The sequence below is a fragment of the Macaca thibetana genome, chromosome 19, assembly GCF_024542745.1.
Source record: "Macaca thibetana thibetana isolate TM-01 chromosome 19, ASM2454274v1, whole genome shotgun sequence".
In the NCBI taxonomy this organism is placed as follows: Eukaryota; Metazoa; Chordata; class Mammalia; order Primates; family Cercopithecidae; genus Macaca; species Macaca thibetana.
Window position 1 is genome coordinate 47,942,257 of NC_065596.1, and position 22,201 is coordinate 47,964,457.

The following is a 22,201-nucleotide window of genomic DNA, read 5'->3' on the forward strand; positions in this document are numbered from 1 at the left end:
GCAGGAGAATCACTTGAACCTGGGAGGCAGATGTTGAGTGAGCCGAGACCACACCATTGCACTCCAGCCCGGTGACAGAGCGAGACTCTGTCTCAAAAAAAAAAAAAAAAGGCAAGTCTCCTTCCCTGACTGTCAAAGGTTTGTTATAATGAAGCATCCCAGAGGCAAAATGTATCTTTTTTTTTTTTTTTTTTTTTTAAGTTTTGAGACAAAGTCTTACTCTGTTGCCCAAGTTGCAGTGCAGTGGCGTGATTTTGGCTCACCGCAACAGCCCCCTCCCGGGTTCAAGTGATTCTCCCACCTCAGCCTCCCGAGTAGCTGGGACTACAGGCACGCGCTGCCATGCCTGGCTAACTTTTTTGTATTTTTTTTTCAGCAGAGATGGAGTTTTACTATGTTAGCCAGGCTGGTCTTGAACTCCTGACCTCGTGGTCCACCCACCTTGGCCTCCCAAGGTGCTGGGATTACAGGTGTGAGCCACCACACTCAGCCAAATGTGTCTATCTTTATTACAATTACATCCAGCTTTCATTTGACCAAATGAGGCTTTACCATACCCACCAATTCTGCAACTTCCTTTTTCAACTTCCCAGTCCATCCTGAACAGCATGGCAAGTCAATCCAACTGTAGCTCCCTGATTCCTAACGGTGCCCAGGATGACAGTATATGAATATATGCTGACTCTACTTGGTAAGTCCCCTGATATAAATGAGTACAGCTTGGTTTCAGGTTTTGCCACTACAATCAAGGTCACAGTGAACGTCTTCACCCAATCTTGGCAAACTTTGGAGAGCACAGCCATGAGGAATGTTCCTCACCGGGGGATTGCTGCCATTCAGCAACTTTTTTTGAACTATAAATACCCTATCAGCCTGAGTCAGGTACTCCAGTGGCCAGCTTTAAGGGAAGGCCTTCCTGGAAACAGCACCCCAAACAGTGCAGTGCCACCCTCGCCATGTGGCATGGCTGAGCGCACCCAGCCCGATCACACAGCACTAGGCTTTGAATGCACTTCAGCTCTGCCACTCACAGCACATGGCTGGAAAGGCCCTGCTGCACGCCCAAAGCCCGTCACATGGACTGACCACCCTAAATGACATTCTGGAAATCCAGATTCCCATCAGGACCCCACAACTTCCTTGCCCTGGGAAGCGTCTCACTCTGTCACCCGAGCTGCCTCAACCTCCCGGGCTCAAGCAATCCTCCCACCTCAGCCTCCCAAGTAGCTGGGACACACCAGCATGCCTGGCTAATTTATTTATTTTTTGAAGAGATGGGTTTTTTTTTTTTTTTTTTTTTTTTTTTTGAGGCAGAGTTTCACTCCGTCACCTAGGCTGGAGTGCAGTACTATGATCTTGGCTCACTGCAACCTCCGCCTCCCAGGCTCAAGAGATTCTCCTGCCTCAGACTCCCCAGTAGCTGATATTACAGGTGCTCGCCACCATGCCCAGGTAACTTTTTGTATTTTTAGTAGAGACGGCGTTTCACCATGTTGATTGATCTCAAAACTCCTGACCTCAAATGATCCAACTGCCCAGCCTCCCAGAGTGCTAGGATTACAGGCATGAGCCACCGTGCCCAGCCCATTTTCAGGTCTGAAAGTGGCTCTTGGCCAAAGTAACCGGACGTTGACCAGCCACATGTGGAGACCACTGCTCCTAGGACAAGCAGCAAATGATCACAGCTGCAAGAGCTTGGATGATCACCCTTGGCGCATGCATAGCCCACACAGACACACCGGCATCACCCTCATTCTCCAGGCTTGAGGACGTCTGCCAACCCACCCCTGCAGAATCACCCCTGGGATAGACACTGAGGCAAGTGCTTGCTGTGGGGAAACTTAGCTGGTCTCTGAGGCAACCCCTACCACCCTACACACAAGGAAAAGGAGGCATGTTACATGCACTGTCACTGACACACAGACACCGCTTACATACTTCCAGGTGGAAATAAGTTGCAGAAGAGCAGGGAGAAAACCAAACTGCGTGCATGTGCACGTGTGTACATGTTTCGAAGAGGAGATGACAGACGTGTACATGCACAGAACTTTCTGGAAGACTTCACAGGAAAAGTTTTCTATTTTTTAAATTTATTTTTTGAGACAGGATCTTGCTCCGTTGTCCAGACTGGAGTGCACTGGTGTCACCATGGCTCACTGCAGCCTCGACTTCCCAGGCTCAAGCCATCCTCCCACCTCAGCCTCCTGAATAGCTGGGACTAGAAGTATGAGCTGCTGCGCCTGGCTACAGGAAACGTTACAAAGGCTGCTTCTGGAGGGTTAGCTGGGAATGGGGATGAGGAATTTTTTTTTTTTTTTTTTTGACAGAGTCTCACTCTGTCGTCCAGGCTACAGTGCAATGGCACACTCACAGATGACTGCAACTTCTGCTTCCCAGCTTCAAGTGATTCTCCTGCCTCAGCCTCCCAAGTAGCTGGGATTACAGGTGTGTGTCACCACACTTGCTAATTTTTGTATTTTTAGTGGAGATGGGGTTTCACCATGATGGCTAGGCTGGTCTCAAATTCCTTACCTCAAGTGATCCGCTCGCCTCAGCCTCCCAAAGTTCCGGGATCACAGGCATGAGCCACCCACCACACCCAGCCAGGGTTGAGGAAATTTTACAACGTTTTATCTATTTCTAGACTGGGTGATAAGGGCGTATGACAAAAGAGGTTAGAAAAAGCTCCTTCCAGCCAGGCGCAGTGGCTCACGCCTGTAATTCTAGCACTTTGGGAGGCTGAGGCGGGCAGATGACCTGAGGTCAGGGGTTTGAGACCAGCCTGGCCAACATGGTGAAACCCCATCTCTACTAAAAATATAAAAATTAGCTGGGCGGGGTGGCGCATAATTGTAATCCCAGCTACTCGGGAGGCTGAGGCAGGAGAATCACTTGAATCCAGGATGCAGAGGTTGCAGTGAGCTGAGATCGCACCACTGCACTCCTGTCTGGGCGACAGAGTGAGACTCCATCTCAAAAAAAAAAAAAAAAGAAAGAAAGAAAAGAAAAAGCTCCTTCCTTTCCTGACTGTCCCGTCTCTCGGGTGCCTCACTTCTTTTTTTTTTTTTTTTTTTTTTTTTTTTTTTTTGACAGAGTCTCGCTCTGTTGCCCAGGCTAGAGTACAGTGGCACAATCTCTGCCCACTGCAAGCTCTGTCTCCCGGGTTCATGCCATTCTCCTGCCTCAGCCTCCCGAGTAGCTGGGACCACAGGGGCCCGCCACCTCGCCCGGCTAATTCTTTTGTATTTTTAGTAGAGACAGGGTTTCATCATGTTAGCCTGGATGGTCTTGATCTCCTGACCTCGTGATCTGCCTGCCTCGGCCTCCCAAAGTGCTGGGATTACAGGCGTGAGCCACCGCGCCTGGCCCCTTAGGGCCCCACTTTCCATTTCGAGCCTCTGTCATTTGTCACCATGAGCCCAGAGGTGTCTGTAATTCAGGAAGGAGACTGCCCCCACTTCTGCCAGCAGTAGGTTCCTTCAGAGCAGAGCCAGGAGAAATTCAGGCCTCAGCAAAAACCCCCAGGGTCAGCGATCACACAGGCAACTCCTCCCTTAAGCTGCAGTGAGAGCCTGAGTCCTGCCTCCAAGAAGAGAGGAAAAGTCGCCCCTCAGGGATCCCAGATTCCCATATACTCACACACGGCCAAGGGCGAGTCCCGGCCCAGTAGCCACTTACCTGGCAGAAAGACTTCATCTTGTCCAGAACCTTGTTGACCTCTGGCATCACATCCTTGCCATCTACCAGGATGGGTGTGTTTGACCGGTTCCGAAGAGCCACGTGCAGCACAGCTCGACCCTGGGGATGAGGGTGGGTGTAAAGACTGTCCCCTCAACCCCAGGCAGCCATGCTCCCAGCTGGGCGTGGTACCATAGCTCGGCCCTCTATCCACTAGACAGGCAGGCCCTGAGGTCTCTGTTAGCAGCATGATCTTGTTCCAAGAACCCACTGTATGCTTACAGGAGTAGGAGCTCCCCAAGGACTTATGTGCTGCAGACAGTCGGGAGGAGATGGGGGCGGGACCCATACATGCCTAGGACTGCCATAGGTGTTCAGGGCATGAACAGTGAGAGAAAAGAGCAACAGTGGGCAAAGGCAGAGAATGGGGACAACACATGTCAGAAACAAGCAATAAATGCTTTCAGAAGCCGGGCGTCATGGCTCAAGCCTGTAATTCTAGAACTCTGGGATGCCAAGGCGGGTGGATAACTTAAGGTCAGGAATTCGAGACCAGCCCGGGCAACATGGTGACATCCTGTCTCTACTAAAAATACAAAAATTAGCAGGTGGGGTGGCACACACCTGTATTTCCAGCTACTCGGGAAGCTGAGGCAGAGAATCGCCTGAACCCATTAGACAGAGGTTGCAGTGAGCCGAGATCGCACCACTGCACTCCAGCCTGGGCGACAGAGCGAGACTCCATGTCAAAATAAATAAATAAATAAATAAATAAACGCTTTCCAAAAATGAGTGCTCACTAAGCCTGAAGTAACCTCATCCTCCCAATGCGTGTCCACGGTGTTTGCTGGCACCTTTTAGGCAGTGTCCTCAGCTCCTTGGATTTGCAGCAAGGTATGCAACTCAAGCTTCCCTCACCAAGCAGCCCGATTAACTACCAACTGCCAGGAACCAAACCAGACTTGAAGTCTGTGACCGGTGCCAGGCGGCTGGCCCGGCTACGTGAGTGAAACGGCCTGAAGCCAGCAGAGGAGTCCTTGAGGGAAGGTCTAAAGACCCTAGGTGGGCAGGAAAAGGATCATCTTGGGATTCCAACCCAGTGAGAGGCTTGCTAAGGTGGAAGGTTTCATGCCACCCCACCCTCACCCTGCCAGACCCCACTCCTGCCCCATGTTTTATAGGTGAATGCACTCCTCCAGGAGGCCTTCCTTGATTGCATCCTCTCAGCTTAGACCCACAATGCAAGACAGGTTGAGTGTGAATCTCCACTTTGCCTCTTACAGCTACGACATCTTAGATAAGGGACATGACCTCTGAACCTCAGACTCCTCCCATGTAAGAGGAGGATAATGACATCATGAGGACAGAGTGTGGGTGCTCAGTGTCCATTATACCTCCAGGCTTGGCTCCCATACTGAGTCAGGAACAGAGGTCAGGGCTCTCCATACTGAGTCAGGAACAGAGGTCCCCAGGCCTGGCCTCTCCACTGCTTCCTATTGACTCCTACTGCTTGAGTAGGCTGAAGTCTTTTTTTTTTTTTTTTTTTTTTTTTTTGTTGAGACAGAGTCTTGCTGCCTGGAGTGCAGTGGCCGGATCTCAGCTCACTGCAAGCTCCGCCTCCCGGGTTCACGCCATTCTCCCGCCTCAGCCTCCTGAGTAGCTGGGACTACAGGCGCCCGCCACCTCGCCCGGCTAGGTTTTTGTATTTTTTAGTAGAGACGGGGTTTCATCAGCCAGGATGGTCAGATCTCCCGACCTTGTGATCCGCCCGTCTCGCCTCCCAAAGTGCTGGGATTACATTATGCCTCCAGGCTTGGTCGCCCAGGCTGGAGTCCCATACTGAGTCAGGAACAGAGGTCCCCAGGCCTGGTCTCTCCACTGCTTCCTATTGACTCCTACTGCTTGAGTAGGCTGAAGTCTTTAGTGATTAAGATTCTTCTTGTCGCTACTAAAACTTGCAGCGAGGATATATTAGAGTTAACTTCTCCAAGAAAATGTCAGCCTTGAGAAACTCTCCCTCTGGGTATGTGATGTCCTCCTCCCAGGCAGACACTGGGAACCATTCCAAGGAGCTCACCAAACCTAGACGGCCAATCTTGTGGAAGACACACCCTAAAGCCCTGCTACAAAGCAGGAGGAAAAAGGCCTTCAGGCCCCTCATTAAGCAAAAGCATTGCCCAAGAGAAGGGGTGAAGACACAGGGTAATGCGGCTAACAGTCAGATAAACCCCAAAGGGAAGGAAGGAGGCCCCAGAGGGTATGTGGGGCCTGCTCACCTCGGTGTAGTTGATCTTCTCACCATTGAACATCCGCTCCCGGGCGGCCTCCACGCCCCTGGACTTGGCCTAGGAAGATACGATACTGAGGCCTGGTCCCGCCCAAACTGACCACCCCAAGTGTCGGCCCCCAAACACAAGGCTTGGTGCTGTCCCCAATGAGACAGACAGATGGCTGCTGCCTGGTTCCCTCTCCCACTGTCTGGGAAAGGTCTACTCAGACATCAGACACTGGGGTCCCCAGGATGCTGCTTAGAACCTAAGCCAGGGCAGGTGCCTCACCTGCACAGAGGAGGTCACCGAGGTCGAATGAGAGGAAAAACTCAAGATGCTCAAGGTCCTGGGGACACCCAGGAGCCCAGCTCGCCCATCACTCTGTCAGTTACCAGTTACACCTCCCTAAGCAGAACATTACCAGGTCCACCAGCATCCGCATCACATCCTCCGTCACCAGGTTCTTGGAGTAATCCAGCAGGATATGCCCATGGTTGGTGTTGAGGGTCAGGCTGCAGAAAGATGGAGATGCTGCTGACCACACCCTGGTCACCCTAGTGGGAGACCTGTCCTGAGCAGGAGCTGTTTCCAGAAGAAACATCCTCCCTGACCCACGCCCCACAAGGGCCACGGCCACCCAGCACAGTGGTGATGTCTGTCACCTGCTGGCCCACCAGGATGATCTGCAACAGCAGCACAGAGAAAGAAGCCATCCTCACAGACCCTAGATTCAGGCAGACCCCGGGTGAGGAGCCTGGACTGAAGGCGGGGACCACCCCCTCCCAGGGCTTCCACTCTCTGCCGTAAGTTACTCAAGCACCCATCCAGATGACAGGGATGGCCACTGGGACGTCTAGCCCAGAGCCACAGCCGCTCCCCGCCCCTCCTCCACCAGCATCAGTGATCAGAGCTCGCTCGGCCGCACCCCGGCCCATGATTTCCTCCAATGCTCCTTCCCACTTCCCGGTCGTGCACAGGTCTCTTCTGCAGGAATCACGCCCGACGTCTCCACCCTTCCACCCAGCTCCCTCAAACCCCACGCCCGGGCTGCCCGCCCGGCAAACGGTCCCAAGCCCATGTGGCCAGAAGCGGATGGAAAGGGACAGCCCTTTCCCGCTTGCTGCGTCAGCCAGGGCCTCTCCTCACAACTGCGAAAGGAGCCCCTGCTCAAATGGCCGGAGCTGCACGGGGTGGGGGAGGGGAAACGTCCCCATGTAGAGGCCCGTTTTTCCTCGTGACGAAGCAGACACGGCGCCGAGACCCCCGGCGAGGCCGCAAGCCCCCAAGAACGCACTCCAAGGAGACTCCAAGGACGAAGTGCGGCCTCGGCTTGGGCCCCAGTCCGTGGCCTGGAGGTGGGGGGCGGGGGTCCCCGGGCACCACTGCCCCGGCCTCCAGACCCCATCCCCGCGTGCCCGGCTCCGGGCGCCGCGCGTGGCAGCCCCCGCCTCCGGCCCGCTCGCACCTGAAGTGGTTGAAGCGATCCTTGTCGGCATCGAAGAGGCGGCGCAGGTTCAGCTCGGAGCCGTGCTCGCGATACCATTGCTGCAGCTTCTGGAACTGGGGGTCCCGGGTGAGAGCGGCCATGGCGGGACTAGAAGGTACGCGGACTGGAACGCGCGCCGAGGAGGAAGGAGCGCTGGCAGCGCGCAGCGAGCAAGGCGCGGGGGCGCGCGGTGGCCTTTATGGCGCAGGCGCCCGTTCCGGCCCCACCCCTGAGCCCCGGCCCCGGCCCCGCCCCCGACCCGCGCCCCGATACCCAGGCCGGGTGCCCGCTAAGCGACCTTGCCCGCGGCCGCTGATCTGGGGCCTCAGCTCCTCTCTCCCTACCGCTTGCGCCACCGCTTCGCTGGCTTCTGCCCGGAAGTGGCTGTGGAGAGGAATGGGCAGAGCCCGGGGATCACTGGAGCCCAGAAGTTGGAGGCTGCAGAGAGCTACCCATGGCGCCACTGCACTCCTTGTGCGCTGGTCGGCTTCATTCATTCATTCGACAAAACTCTACAGCTCGAACACCTTCCACGTTACAGGCAGTGTTCCAGGCGCTGTGGATACATATGTGCCAAATAAGCAAGTACAACAGATGATGTGTGTCAGGTGCTGGTAAGGGCTATTGAGGAAAAGCAAGATGAAAAGGGTGCTGAGAATCCGGGTTGCAATTAAGAAGAAACTTACTGGGGCGGGCGCGGTGGCTCACGCCTGTAATCTTAGCACTTTGGGAGGCCGAGGCAGGCGGATCACGTGAGGTCAGGAGTTCGAGACCAGCCTGGCCAACTTGGTGAAACTGCGTCTCTACTAAAAAAAAAAAATGCAAAAATTAGCCGGGCCTGGTGGCACGTGCGTGTAATCCCAGCTAACTCGAGAGGCTGAGACAGGAGAAGCACTTGAACCTGGCAGGTGAAGACTGCAGTGAGCCACTGTACTCCAGCCTGGGCGGCAGAGTGAGACTCCGTCTCAAAAAAAAAAGGCCGGGCGCGGTGGCTCAAGCCTGTAATCCCAGCACTTTGGGAGGCCGAGACGGGCGGATCACGAGGTCAGGAGATCGAGACCATCCTGGCTAACAGGGTGAAACCCGGTCTCTACTAAAAAATACAAAAAGCTAGCCGGGCGAGGTGGCGGGCGCCTGTAGTCTCAGCTACTTGGGAGGCTGAGGCAGGAGAATGGCGTGAACCCGGGAGGCGGAGCTTGCAGCGAGCTGAGATCCTGCCACTGCACTCCAGCCTGGGCAACAGAGCGAGACTCCATCTCAATAAAAAAAAAAAAAAAAGCAGCCGGGCGCGGTGGCTCAAGCCTGTAATCCCAGCACTTTGGGAGGCTGAGACGGGCGGATCACGAGGTCAGGAGATCGAGACCATCCTGGCTAACACGGTGAAACCCCGTCTCTACTAAAAAATACAAAAAGCTAGCCGGGCGAGGTGGCGGGCGCCTGTAGTCCCAGCTACTCGGGAGGCTGAGGCAGGAGAATGGCGTGAACCCGGGAGGCGGAGCTTGCAGTGAGCTGAGATCTGGCCACTGCACTCCAGCCCGGGTGACAGAGCCAGACTCCATCTCAAAAAAAAAAAAAAAAAAAAAAAAAAAAAAAAAAAAAAAAAGAAGATGAGGTCAGAGAGTGAAAGGGAGGCAACAAGATCACATAAGACCTTGTAAGTCAATGTAAGAATTCTGGGGCTGGGCACTCTTGCCTACAATCCCAGCACTTTGGGAGGTGGGATGGCTTGACACCAGGAGTTCAAGCCCAGCCTGGGGAAGATAGCAAAACACTGCTTCTAAAATACTAAAAATAGGCCGGGCGCGGTGGCTCAAGCCTGTAATCCCAGCACTTTGGGAGGCCGAGACGGGCGGATCACTAGGTCAGGAGATCGAGACCATCCTGGCGAACACGGTGAAACCCCGTCTCTACTAAAAAATACAAAAAAAAAAAAAAACTAGCCGGGCGAGGCGGCGGGCGCCTGTAGTCCCAGCTACTCGGGAGGCTGAGGCAGGAGAATGGCGTAAACCCGGGGGGCGGAGCTTGCAGTGAGCTGAGATCCGGCCACTGCACTCCAGCCCGGGCGACAGAGCCAGACTCCGTCTCAAAAAAAAAAAAAAAAAAAAAAAAAAAAAAAAAAAAAAAAAAAAATACTAAAAATAAATTAGCAGGGCATGTGGTGGTGCACACCTGTAGAGTCCCAGCTACTCGGGAGGCCAAGGCAGCAGTATCACTTGAGTCCAGGAGTTCGAGGCTGCAGTGATTACGACCACTGTACTCCTTGGGTGTACAGCATGGGTGACACAGTAAGACTTTGTCTAAAAAAGAAAAAAGAAAAAAAAAAAAGAAAATAGGGAAAGGCTAACAACGAAAGAAATGAGTGGCCACTGAGTGGTCACAGCACTTTCCAGGGAACAGCCCCGTCCACATGACCCTTCTCTAAGAATTGTCAACTCTAAGATTTCACTGAGCTTCCACACCTAGCACAACCCTAGTAGTGCTGAACAGTATTTGTTCTACTGGAGTTCTTTTTTGTTTGTTTGTTTGGGATGGAGTCTCGCTCTGTCCCCAGGCTGGAGTGCAGTGGTGCGATCTCGGCTCACTGCAACCTCCACCTCCCTGGTTCAAGCAATTCTCCTGCCTCAGCCTCCCGAGTAGCTGAGACTACAGGCACCCGCCACCACGCCCGGCTAATTTTTTGCATTTTTAGTAGAGACAGGGTTTCACCGTGTTAGCCAGGACGGTGTTCATCTCCTGACCTCGTGATCCACCCGCCTCAGCCTCCCAAAGTGCTGGGATTACAGGCATGAGCCACCGCGCCCAGCCTCCCCTACCTTTTAACCTTCCATAATGTACACCTCTCGCAATTTGGCCTCTGTGATTCCCGGAAGCTTCAACTATTCCAGATTTCACATTTACTTTGAAACTCCAAAGTTACATGGATTTTGGTTTTTTTTTTTTTCCTTTTTTTTTTTTGAGACAGAGTTTCACTCTTGTTGCCCAGGCTAGAGTGCAATGGCACGATCTCAGCTCACTGCAACCTCTGCCTCCCTGCAACCTCCGCCTCCCAGGTTCAAGCAATTCTCTTGCCTCAGCCTCCCTAGTAGCTGGGATTACAGGCGCCCGCCACCTCGCCAGGCTGATTTTTGTTTTTTTTTGTTTTTGTTTTTTGAGACGGAGTCTCCCTCTGTCACCAGACCAGAGTGCAGTGGCACCATCTCGGCTCACTGCAACCTCCAACTCCCTGGTTCAAGCAATTCTCCTGCTTCAGCCTCCTGAGTAGCTGAGATTACAGGCATGTGCCACTATGCCCAACTAATTTTTGTATTTTTAGTAGAGATGGGTTTTCACCATGTTGACCAGGATGGTCTCTATCTCCTGACCTCGTGATCTGTCTGCCTCAGCCTCCCAAAGTGCTGGGATTACAGGCATGAGCCACTGCGCCCAGCCTAATATTCGTATTTTTGGTAGAGATGGGGTTTCACCATGTTGGCCAGGCTGGTCTCGAACTCCTGACCTAAGGTAATCCACCCACCTCGGCCTCCCAAAGTGCTGGGATTACAGGCATGCGCCACGACGCCCAGCCTGGATTTTCTATGTTAGCAGGAAACTAGGTTCCTATCGGGTGGGCCGTAAGTCACAGTGGCTACAGGGAGAAAACAGAGAAGTACGAAGAAAGGTCATTACTAATCCAAAGCCATTCATCATCATACTACAATACTACTAACATGGCCACTACTCTAGCCAGGTTTACTATGTGCAGAGTGCCATGCTAAATCCTTTCCATGTATCCCTCATGGCAGTCCTATGAAGGATACCCTGTTGTCCACCCCATTTAACAGAGAGGTTAAGAAATGTGGAAACAAAGCTGGATGCGGTGGCTCACACGGTAATCCCACCACTTTGGGAGGCTGAGGCGGGCAGATCACGAGGTCAGGAGTTCGAGACCAGCCTGAGCAACATGGTGAAACCCCGTCTCTACTAAAAATAGAAAAAAATTAGCCGGATGTGGTGTTGGGCACCTGTAGTCCCAGCTACTCGGGAGGCTGAGGCAGGAGAATGGTGTGAACCCGGGAGGTGGAGCTTGCAGTGAGCTGAATCATGCCACTGCACTCCAGCCTGGGCGACAGAGCGAGACTCCATCTCAAAAAAAAAAAAAAAAGAAATGTGAAACGAGGCCGGGTATGGTGGCTCACACTTGTAATCCCAACACTTTGGGAGGCCAAGGCGGGCAGATCACTTGAAGCCAGGAGTTTGAGTCCAGTCTGGCCACCATGGCGAAACCCTGTCTCTACTAAAATTACAAAAACTAGCCGGACATGGTGGCGGACACCTGTAATCCCAGCTACTAGGGAGGCTGAGGCAGGAGAATCACTTGAACCCGGGTGGCGGAGGTTGCAGTGAGCCGAGATCACGCCACTGCACTCTGGTCTGGGTGACAGAGTGACACCCTGTCTCAAAAAAAAAAAAGAAAGAAAGAAATGTGAAACAAGCCACTCTGCTCTTAACTAGAGAATCAACCCAGGCTACCTGGTTCCTTCCTGAACCCTGTGCTTAATCACAGCCCTGTGCTGCCTGCCAGTTCCTCTTCAGTCCTAGGAAAAAAGTGGAAAGGAAGTGGAGAAGCAGGCAATCCCTTTCTCCGCTCATCATCCCAGTTATGTCTTATTAGTTGAAACACGGTCTCACTCTGTCACCCAGGCTGGAGTGCAGTGGCATGACCATAGCTCACTGCAGCCTTGAACTCTGGGCTCAAGCGCTTCTCTCACCTCAGTCTCCTGAGTAGCTAGAACGACAGGCATAGCCACCCTGCCCGGCTAATTTTCCTCTTATTATTATTTGTAGAGACTGAGTTGCACTATGTTGCCCAGGCTGGTCTCAAATTCCAGGCCTCAAGAGATTTTCCTGCCTCAGCCTCCCGAAGTGTTGGGATTACAGGTGTGCGTCACTGTGCCTGGCCATAAGGTCATTTTATATTCTGTTGTCTACCACCATCACTACAATCACTACCATATGCTGAGCCAAGTCCTGCAAATCGCAGAGCTTAGGGCTCAGAATCCCCAGGATCCTGGGGGCAGTGAATCTGGGAGGGGTCATGCCCCCGGACCAGGGATTGACCAAGGATAATCGAAAGGAAACCTAGCCCAGAAATTCCAAGAGAGCATGCTGCAGAGCCAGACACCTTCATGTGCCCCCTGCAAGATGATCTGGCCCCGAGAGAGGAGCGGACCAGAGGGTACACCTGAGAGCAGAGGCAAGTTAGGAAGTCCAGGGACAGTCCTTACTCTGGATAGCAAAGATTTAATTTCAAGCATAAGGCAGCCCTGGAAAAGTAACTGACTGCCACTGAGTATTGATGAAGCTAGCACTTACTGCAGGCTGTGGCGGGCACAGTTGCAAACAAGAGCCCCGTTCTAAAGATGGGGAAACTGAGGTATGGGCATTTAGACATCTCAGACCTTACTTCAGGGCCGCTAGACAGGGATCAGGCAGGCCCTGGAGGACAGGTAGTCATGGGAGAGAAGGCAGAGGGACTGGGGCAGGGGATTGGTGGGGTGGTCAGTTCTGGGGCCTGAGCTAAAGGAGTCGGGAGCGGGGCGTGGAGTGGCGTTTCCACGCCGATGGATTTTAGACATCTGTTTCGGGGCGGGGGGGCGAGTCCACCGAGGATGCTGAGTCATGTTGACTAGCGAAGGCGAGGGGCCCGCGCCTCTGGGGCCCCGTGGAGCTGCCGAGGTTGGCTCACCGTCTCCGGGGAGGCCACGGAGCAGGTGTAGGCGGGGTTGAGCGCGGATGGGGCGCGGCGTGGGGGGAGGTGCGCACGCGTGTGCGTGTGGGCCGGCACGTCCGGGTGGGCTGGGCGAGCGCTTGTGCGCATGTCCCCGCGCAGGGTCGGGCGCAGGAGTCCGGACACCAAGCCTTGCAGACACGGAGCCTTGCAGACACCCGGGTCCGCACGTCTGGGATGGATGTGGTGAGTGCACGTGCGCATGCGCTGCGTAAGGCTGTGTGCATGCGCACACCGGGAGTGGTGCGTGGAGGGGCCGCCTCCTCACCACGCCCCCAAGAGGACTAGAGCTTGTACCTGTTGCTGGCTTTACCGTACGCGACCGACTCTTGTCGTTTTGGGGCTTCATTACCAGAGTCCCGAATCCTTTGCTAGGTGCTTAAAAACATTTTCTTCATTGTACATAGGTGTTTCCACGAGAATAAAAAGCTTTACACTGGGGCCGGGCGCGGTGGCTCAAGCCTGTAATCCCAGCACTTTGGGAGGCCGAGACGGGTGGATCACGAGGTCAGGAGATCGAGACCATCCTGGCTAACACGGTGAAACCCCGTCTCTACTAAGAAATTAAAAAAAAAAGGGCCGGGCGCGGTGGCTCACGCCTGTAATCCCAGCACTTTGGGAGGCCGAGACGGGCGGATCACGAGGTCAGGAGATCGAGACCATCCTGGCTAACACAGTGAAACCCTGTCTCTACTAAAAAATACAAAAAATTAGCCGGGCGAGGTGGCGGGCGCCTGTAGTCCCAGCTACTCGGGAGGCTGAGGCAGGAGAATGGCGTAAACCCGGGAGGCGGAGCTTGTAGTGAGCTGAGATCCGGCCACTGCACTCCAGCCTGGGCGACAGAGCAAGACTCCGTCTCAAAAAAAAAAAAAATAAAATAAAATAAAAAAATAAAAAAATAAAACTAGCCGGGCGAGGTGGCGGGCGCCTATAGTCCCAGCTACTCGGGAGGCTGAGGCCGGAGAATGGGCGTGAACCCGGGAGGCGGAGCTTGCAGTGAGCTAAGATCCGGCCACTGCACTCCAGCCTGGGCGACAGAGCGAGACTCCCTCTCAAAAAAAAAAAAAAAGCTTTACCTTTATTTGAGGTCTGCTTGGGCCTACGCGCATCTCCACCGTAGTGCTAATCCCTTCCCTGTCCTGGGACAGCCTCAATGATGTATTTAATAGTATTCTTTTAGCCCAACGCGAGAGCCTTTTCGTCTGGTTGTTTTTGTTTTTCGTTTTTAGAGACAGAGTCTTGCTCTATTACCCAGGCTGGAGTGCAGTGGTAAGATCTCGGCTCGCTGCAGCCTCGAACTCCTGGACTCAAGTGATCCTCCCACCTTGGCCTCCCAAAGTGCTGGAATTCCAGGCGTGAGCTGCTACACCCAGCCTCTGGTTCTATTTTTTTTGCTCAGTATTAGAATTCGTAAGTTCTGGCCCCGGCAACACATCCTTTCATGTCTCAAGTTGCATTGTGGTGGTCACAGGACCTGTCCTGCACCTTGCACATGTGGCCATGAACAAGACTCGCTCCTTGCTCTCATGGGGCCTTCATTCCAGTGAGACACAAATGCAAACACAAAATTCCAGAAGAGTGCTAAGTGCTGTCATGAGAAACGAAGCCAGGCTGGAAGATGGGCTCTAACCCCAGAAAACTGATGGAGAGGCCCAAGCAGCCTTGGGAGCAACAGGTAGGCAAGTTGGAGGACACATGGCAAGGCTACTTGGAAGTAGGGGAGGGTGCATGGGAAACTCTGAGGCTGTGGGGGGAGAGGCAGGAGCCAGGTGAAGTCCAGGTAGATAGCAGTGGAAATGTAAGAACATGGTGGAATTTTTTTTTTTTTTTTTTTTTTTGAGATGGAGTCTTGCTCTGTTGCCCAGGCTGGAGTGCAATGGTGAGATCTCAGCTCACTGCAACTTCCACCTCCCGGGTTCAAGCGATTCTCCTGCCTCAGCTTCCTGAGTAGCTGGGATTACAGGCACCCGCCACCATGCCCAGCTAATTTTTGTATTTTTTAGTAGAGTTGGGGTTTCACCATGTTGGTCAGGCTAGTCTCGAACTCCTGACCTTGGGTGATCCACCTGCCTTGGCCTCCCAAAGTGCTGGGATTATAGGTGTGAGCCACAGCACCTGGCTAGAACATGGTAAAATTTGAGTGTGCTTGGGAATACGCTTATAGGACTTGTTGATTAGTTGAATGAGGAAATGAAAAAATGAAGAATATCTTCTGGGATTTCAGCCTGAGCAACTGGGTTGCTGGTGGATGCTGGTTCTCTTATCAAGGACGGGAAAGATGGGTTGTCTCCCCTAAAATACTGAGTTTTAAAGGCAGGGACTGTTATCTTTGCAGTCTTGGCTCCTAGCAAGGGCCTAGCCCTTATGTGACATTAGTGAATGTTGAAATGAATGTGACATGCCTCAAACAATCCTTCTCCCTCACCTAGGCCCACATCTTCAAGTCAGTATTCCAGTACAAGCCACATCCAGTCCCCTCACCGACCCACAGAGGCCTGGGCTCAGGAGCTCACCCCTGTGCTGTAAGGCCATGTGCATGTGTTATTTCCAGAGCCTACCCTTGGAGATGCCTCAGACTCCTGGGTACCTGTGGCTGGGAGGTAGCCAGTCATGCTGTCCACATACATGCTTTTGGGCAGTGGAGAAGCTGATCATTGGGAAGGTTTATTTCCTGTCTCCACATTAGGAGGCAGGTTACAGCAGTGGCCACACGGTGCACAAAAGGCCATCCCCTAACAGCCCCATGGTTGGCATGCAGCATCTCAGCCTCCAAACTGGAAGCCCCCCGCTATCCAAGGAGCCCCCAGGTGGGAAAGGAAGGTCACAAGCCTCCCAAGTACCTCAGATGGGCTGGGGCCTGTGAGGCCCCTGCAGTAGGTCAGGTGTAGCATCTGCTCAGCTTCCCTCCCCATTCATTCGCACACAGCCAGAGCTACAGGGCTCCTGCCCTCTGGCCTCCAGCACTGCTGTGAATCAGAACTAGTCAAGAGAACTGGGTGCTTGTGTTAAACGGGAACACACTTAAATAAAATACGGGCTTTTTTTTTTTTTTAAAGAGATGGGGTCTCACTATGTTGCCCAGGCTGGTCTTGAACTCCTGGCCTCAAGCAGTCCTCGCAGGTGAGCCTCCCAAATTGCTGGGATTACAGGTGTGAGCCAGCACACCCGGCCCCTGCTAGCTTTTTAATATGGACTTCCAGTGTGTTCTTCAGCACACTCAGGCAACATGGCTGTTACTGAGCAACTTTGTCTTGAGGTGCATTTGGAAGGCTCTGGGACTTGGTCCCCATGCTCAACTTCAGGGCACCTTGGCAGAAAGAAGAGTGGTTCCTACACCAGCAGCTTATATATTAATGCCCACATTACTCCATTTCCTTCAGATCAGCAAAAATGGTTCCAATGAGGTGCTTTCTGTAAATGAAAATGAGTTGAAATGCTCCTGTGACCTGCCCTCCATTTGTGGTTCTCATGATACTATCTTCCTTCTGCTTAGCAGGATGGCATCATCCAGTGAGACAAGTCCTTCTTTTTTTTCTTTTTGTCTGAGACAGAGTCTTGCTCTGTTACCCAGGCTGGAGTGCAATGGAGCAGTCTTGGCTCACTGCAACCTCTGCCTCCTGGGTTCAAACAATTCTCCTGCCTTAGCCTTCTGAGTAGCTGGGATTACTGATGGCTGCAACCACACCACCTAATTTTTTGTATTTTTAGTAGAGATGGTGTTTCACCATGTTGGGCAGGCGGGGCTTGAACTCCTGACCTCATGATCCACCACCTCAGCCTCCCAAAGTGGTGGGATTACAGGTGTGAGCCACAATGCCTGGCCTTTTTTTTTTTTTTCTTTGGAGACAGTCTCGCTCTCTGGACAGGCTAGAGTGCAGTGGCACGATTTCGGCTCACTGCAACCTCCGACATCCTGGGTTCAAGCGAAGCGATTCTTCTGCCTCAGCCTCCTGAGTAGCCGGGATTACAGGCACGCGCCACCATGCCCAGCTAACTTTTGTATTTTTAGTAGAGATGGGGTTTCACCATGTTGGCCGGGATGGTCTCGATTTCCCGACCTCGTGGTCCACCTGCCTCAGCCTCCTAAAGTGCTGGGATTACAGGTGTGAGCCACTGCGGCAGGCAGAGACAGGTCCTTCTTATCCCTGTGTGGCACAGTATCTCTGCAATAGATTGGGTCCCTGGTTTGGGGAGAGGGTAAAATAAGCCCTCATTCCTGGGTCTCCTCATTGGACAAGCTAGCTGGGCAAGTCACAGCATCCACATTTGGTGGGACATGGGTGTTGGCAGACCCCAACCCAGAGAGCTTGCACCTTTCAGAGGACATCTCCTTCACTACGGCAGTGGCTTCCCCTGCACAGGGGCCTAAACCAGCTTGGGCCTTAGGGAAGCCAATAGAGGAGGTGTAGCTGCTTGTTCTGCCTCCTGCCCATCCACTTCAGCTCACTGTAATATCCCAAGTGGTCTTCCCCTTGCTAGAATCAGAGGACAGGCTGACCTAAAAACCAACTCAGTCTGCAGCTTTTCAAAGCAATGAATCAGGCAAGGCTTTTGACATAATGTCCTCTGCAGTTCATTTTAAACAAGGATACAAAGTATTATTAAATGTATATTTTTAATAAAGCCAATAGTTATTTTACTTATAGGAGCTTTAAAAGATACAAAATGTAGAGTTCCAGTTTGGAAGCATTGTAACTATACACACAATGTCCTGCTGATGCCCTAGCAAGGCAGCCACGCCCGACCATGCAAAGGACACATACATTCACACACGCACACACATGCGCTTTGGCGAGACCCCTCTGCCAAGCGCAGCACCTGGAATTACCAGTGTTCAGAGCAAGGCGGTGCCGGGAACACAGCACCTACATGGAGACCACACAAACGGCTTCACACAGTCTCACAGCCCATGGAGATGCAATTAGAAAATGTCTTCCTTAATAGAGAAAAACAAACTGGAAAGTGACAATTAGCAACGTCACCTGTGCTGGGGCATCAAGGACTGACCTCTGTCCAAGGTGAGGCCTTTGGGGAGGCACTATTAAAACAAGAGTACATCAGTATAATAGAACTCGAAATACAGGGTACTGTGGACACATTACTGAAGGAAATAGAAAACTATCTTACAAGTAGAACAGCCATAGACAACTTTAACAGAGATTAGTGTGCACACTGTGACAGCTAACAGACAGGAGCCACGCAGGGTTGGTGCAAAGCACGTGCCTGAAAATGTCTATATACAAAACAGTTCTTTGTAAACATGGTGAGGTGAATGCTCAGAACCACGGCAAAAGATCATAAATACAGGCAGCAATGCATCCCCACACAGCACAAAAGACAACACCTGAGGCCTGGGAACAGCCTGACAACACAGTACTAAAAACTCAGGTGGCTGGGCTCAGACACCCTAAGGGTCCTCTCGAATTAGTGTGTGTGTGTGTGTGTGTGTGTGTGTGTACATACATATATATATATGTGTGTGTATATATATATTCTTTTTTTTTTTCGAGACGGAATCTCGCTTGGTCACCCAGGCTGGAGTGCGGTGGCGCAATCTCGGCTCACTGCAACCTCCGCCTCCCGGGTTCAAGCGATTCTTCTGCCTCAGCCTCCCAAGTAGCTGGGACTACAGGCGCCCGCCACCACGCCTGGCTAATTTTTGTATTTTTAGTAGAGATGGGGTTTCACCATATTGGCCAGGCTGGTCTTGAACTCCTGACCTTGTGATCCGCCCACCTCGGTCTCCCAAAGTGCTGGGATTACAGGCGTGAGCCACCGCGCCCGTCCTCTTTTTGGTATTTTTATATATAAATTTACTTATATCTGTAGAAAAACGAGAACATAAATGTGTTATTACAATCTTTGCTGGAAAAGCTTATATGGAGTTAGAAAGAATAAACCATTTATTAGTAGTTAACATATATTAAAATGGTTTAATGATTTAAGAAAATATAAAAAAAATATTAATACTGTCAAACTTTCATACTAGAAAATATTATGGATTTTTCTCAATTAGACTTTTTCAAAGATGAAATATGAAAAATTTAAATAAGTTTTATATAAAGAACTTTCTGTAACCTCAATTAATATACAGTGGGATATGTCTATTCTATATAGATATATTTATTATTATTTCTCAATTTAAGCACCATTCAATTCTTCTGGATCCATTCTGGCTGGAAAATATCCCTAAATCCACAGGATGTTATCTATTTAATGGCACATGTTAACTGAAAATGAGGTGGATTTTTTTTTTTTAAGAAAAGACCTTAAATTAATTTCTATCTACATCTTAATTGGTTTGTCTTCTGAGCCAGCTCACAATGTCAATGCAATTTCTAGTGCAGGTGTCTCCGAGTGCCCCTTGACCACACCCCGAGGACTGTGGCAGTGTCCTGGCCGTGTGTGGAAGGATCGAAGGGCAGCAGGTGCAGCCTTGCTCTGCACATGGACAGCAGCCGGCTGGTCCACCGCCACGCACCTTCAGCAGTATACCTCCGACACGAGTTCCACCATCCTGCTTCCGTAAAGCTGGGAAAGGCCGCAGTTCCTGGGTGCTGCTGGGTGGCGAGGAACTGTCCACCCACAGAAACCCCAGGTGACTGCTTCCAATCACAAATATTCTATATTTTGCCCATTTTGTATAAGCTTAAATATAGTGTTAAACCTCCAGCCAGTATATCTGTTATCTTAAAATATTCAATGCATTTTAGGCAGGAGATGTTTTAACTAAAAACCTACATGAAAAAAATAGCTAGAAAAATACAGTGATTGGTGTGGTCATCACTCAAGGGGTGGAGAAGGGAGGAGAGGGTTTCTGAAAAATGGTCAGTTATGCCCTCAGCTTTCAGGCCTGATGTCTTCTCAACACAAAGCAGGACTAAAAACCCAAGAGCTATGTTTCTTCAAGTGCGGCCGTGGCGCCTGCATCAGAGTCACCTGCGGGGCTTATTAGGCATGCAGGTTCCCCAGCAAGCCCCCGAAGGCCAGACGCCTGTGTCTCCAGCTGGCTCTCCAGGGCTCTGATGCCGCCAATGTTTGAGAAGCCAGGTTTAAAGGCTGGGAGCTGCCAACCACCCTTGTCCCCAAGGAACCCTCCCTGGGATGGGGCGCACTGGTCCTCTGAGTGGCTGGTGTCAGCTAGGCGGTCCTGGGATGGGGACACCCATCCCCACAGCTCTGGGCGGGCAGGCAGGCTGGCCTGGGGTCAGTACTGGGGCAGATAGGCTGGCCTGCGCTCAGCCTTCCCAGGGAAGGCCTTGAAGCCCTTGGGTGCTGCCTTATGTGCTGGTGGGGGTGGGGGCTGTGGTGGGGTCTGCACGTAGGAGAAGGCGGCGGCACTGCAGTCGTTGGTTGCGGCCCATACTGGGGACTGCAGCATCTGCATGGTGTCGTTCCACTGGCTGCCGGGGCTGGTGACTGCATAGAGTGGTGCGCTGGGGCTGGGCAGCGTGCTGGGAAGCGGGGAAGGGTGCTGCCAGGGTGCTTTGGGTGGCCACGTTTTGGTTTTGTTATCCTGAGAGACAGAAGAGAGTTCTTAGTGGCATTTTGGGCAATGTATCATCTTTTCCCACCTCCCCAGATCCCTGGCCCTTATTCCCACCTAGGAGGCAGGGTCAGAGCCCCACTCACTCCCACAGCCCTATCCAACAGAACTTCTTGCAATGGTAGCCACTTGCCACATGTGGCTAGTACAAGCTGAGGACATTTTTTCTTTTTTTTTTGGAGACGCAGTCTGTCTCTCACCCAGGCTGGAGTGCAGTGGCGTGATCTCGGCTCACTGCAACCTCCGCCTCCCGGGTTCAAGCGATTCTCCTGCCTCAGCCTCCTGAGTAGCTGGGATTACAAGCGTGTGCCACCATGCCTGGCTAATTTTTGTATTTTCAGTAGAGACGGGATTTCACCGTGTTAGCCAGGATAGTTTCGATCTCCTGACCTCATTTGTGATCCACCCGCCTCAGCCTCCCAAAGTGCTGGGAGTACAGGCTTCGCCACTGCGCCCGGCTGATTAATTCTTTTTAAAAAATATTTTAGAGGCAGTCTCACTCTATCACCCAGGCTGGAGTACAATGGTGCAGTCATAGCTCACTGTAATCTCAAATTCCTGGGTTCAAGCCATCCTCCTGCCTCAACCTCCTGAGCAGCTAGGACTATAGGCATGTGCCACTGTGCCTGGCTAATCTTTTAATTTTTTTGTAGAGACAGTGTCTGTGTTGCCTGGGTTGGTCACAAACCTCTGGCCTCAAGCCATCCTTCTGCCTTGGCCTCCCAAAGCACTAGGATTACAGGCATGAGCCACCATGCCCAGCCTGAATTTTTATTTGTATTTAAATTTACATAGCCACATGTGGTGAATGGCTATCATACTGCACAGCACAGCCGTAGAACGTCCTGTGGCTCTGAGTCAGCTGAGGAGGCTAATCATTTACACAGTTAATCATCACAAAGAAGACCCCTCATTACTTTGAGGCCCTCTGAAAACTGCAGCTGTGGAAGCTAGCCCAAATCTGTGCCCACAGAGCCTGCCTGAATACCTGGTTCACGTCCTCCACTGTGGTGAGGAGAGGTGGTGAGGGCAGCGTGCTGGTGTCCTGCTCTCCACTGCTGTGTTTCCTGAAAGAACCAAGAGCTCAGGGCAGTGATTGCCTGGCTTCCTGCCCAGCCCACCTGCATGGGACACACTAGTGCTAGGCTGCAGCGACTCCAGGCCCTGGTTCTAGGAGGGGAGGAGGGCTGCATGGGTCCATGGCGTAAAGGGGGCTAAGGGGAGCCCGCACTGAATGATGCGCTCCTGCACGGCCAGTGCAGGCAGAGGAGCTGGGGTTGGGGGTGGCAGGCAAAGACAGGCACCGGCTTTACTCACATGCTGAGTCCACCTTCTTTGCCTTTTTTTTTTTTTGAGACCGAGTCTCACTCTCTTTCCCAGGCTGGAGTGCAGTGGCATGATCTCAGCTCACTGCAACCTCCGCCTCCCAGGTTCAAGCAATTCTTGTGCCTCAA

The 22,201-nt window shown here is 52.2% G+C and overlaps 2 protein-coding genes across 10 annotated transcripts in view; both read right to left on the bottom strand.

The window, feature by feature from the left end:
• Window positions 1-3,493: 3,493 nt before the first annotated feature.
• On the bottom strand, window positions 3,494-7,767 carry GPI (glucose-6-phosphate isomerase). 2 transcript variants are annotated; one of them, XM_050768565.1, is made up of 5 exons: window positions 7,414-7,767; window positions 6,370-6,460; window positions 5,955-6,023; window positions 3,679-3,798; window positions 3,494-3,583 (listed from the first exon to the last, which is right to left on the bottom strand). In XM_050768565.1, exons 1-5 carry the CDS (start codon window positions 7,533-7,535, stop codon window positions 3,509-3,511), a joined length of 477 nt encoding a protein of 158 aa, XP_050624522.1. In that variant the 5' UTR covers window positions 7,536-7,767; the 3' UTR covers window positions 3,494-3,508. The 2 variants fall into 2 exon arrangements, with proteins under 2 accessions (XP_050624522.1, XP_050624523.1); XM_050768566.1 differs by having other exon boundaries at window positions 3,520-3,579.
• Window positions 7,768-17,797: 10,030 nt separating this feature from the next.
• GARRE1 (granule associated Rac and RHOG effector 1) overlaps window positions 17,798-22,201 on the bottom strand; it is a 98,002-nt gene continuing 93,598 nt past the window's right edge. For all 8 annotated transcript variants that reach the window (XM_050768405.1, XM_050768407.1, XM_050768408.1 and 5 more), the window contains 2 exons: window positions 21,736-21,814; window positions 17,798-20,717 (listed from right to left, as the gene is read on the bottom strand). In XM_050768405.1, coding sequence (XP_050624362.1) covers window positions 20,409-20,717; window positions 21,736-21,814 — 388 coding nt within the window. In that variant the 3' untranslated portion in view covers window positions 17,798-20,408. The remainder of the gene's footprint in view (window positions 20,718-21,735; window positions 21,815-22,201) is intronic.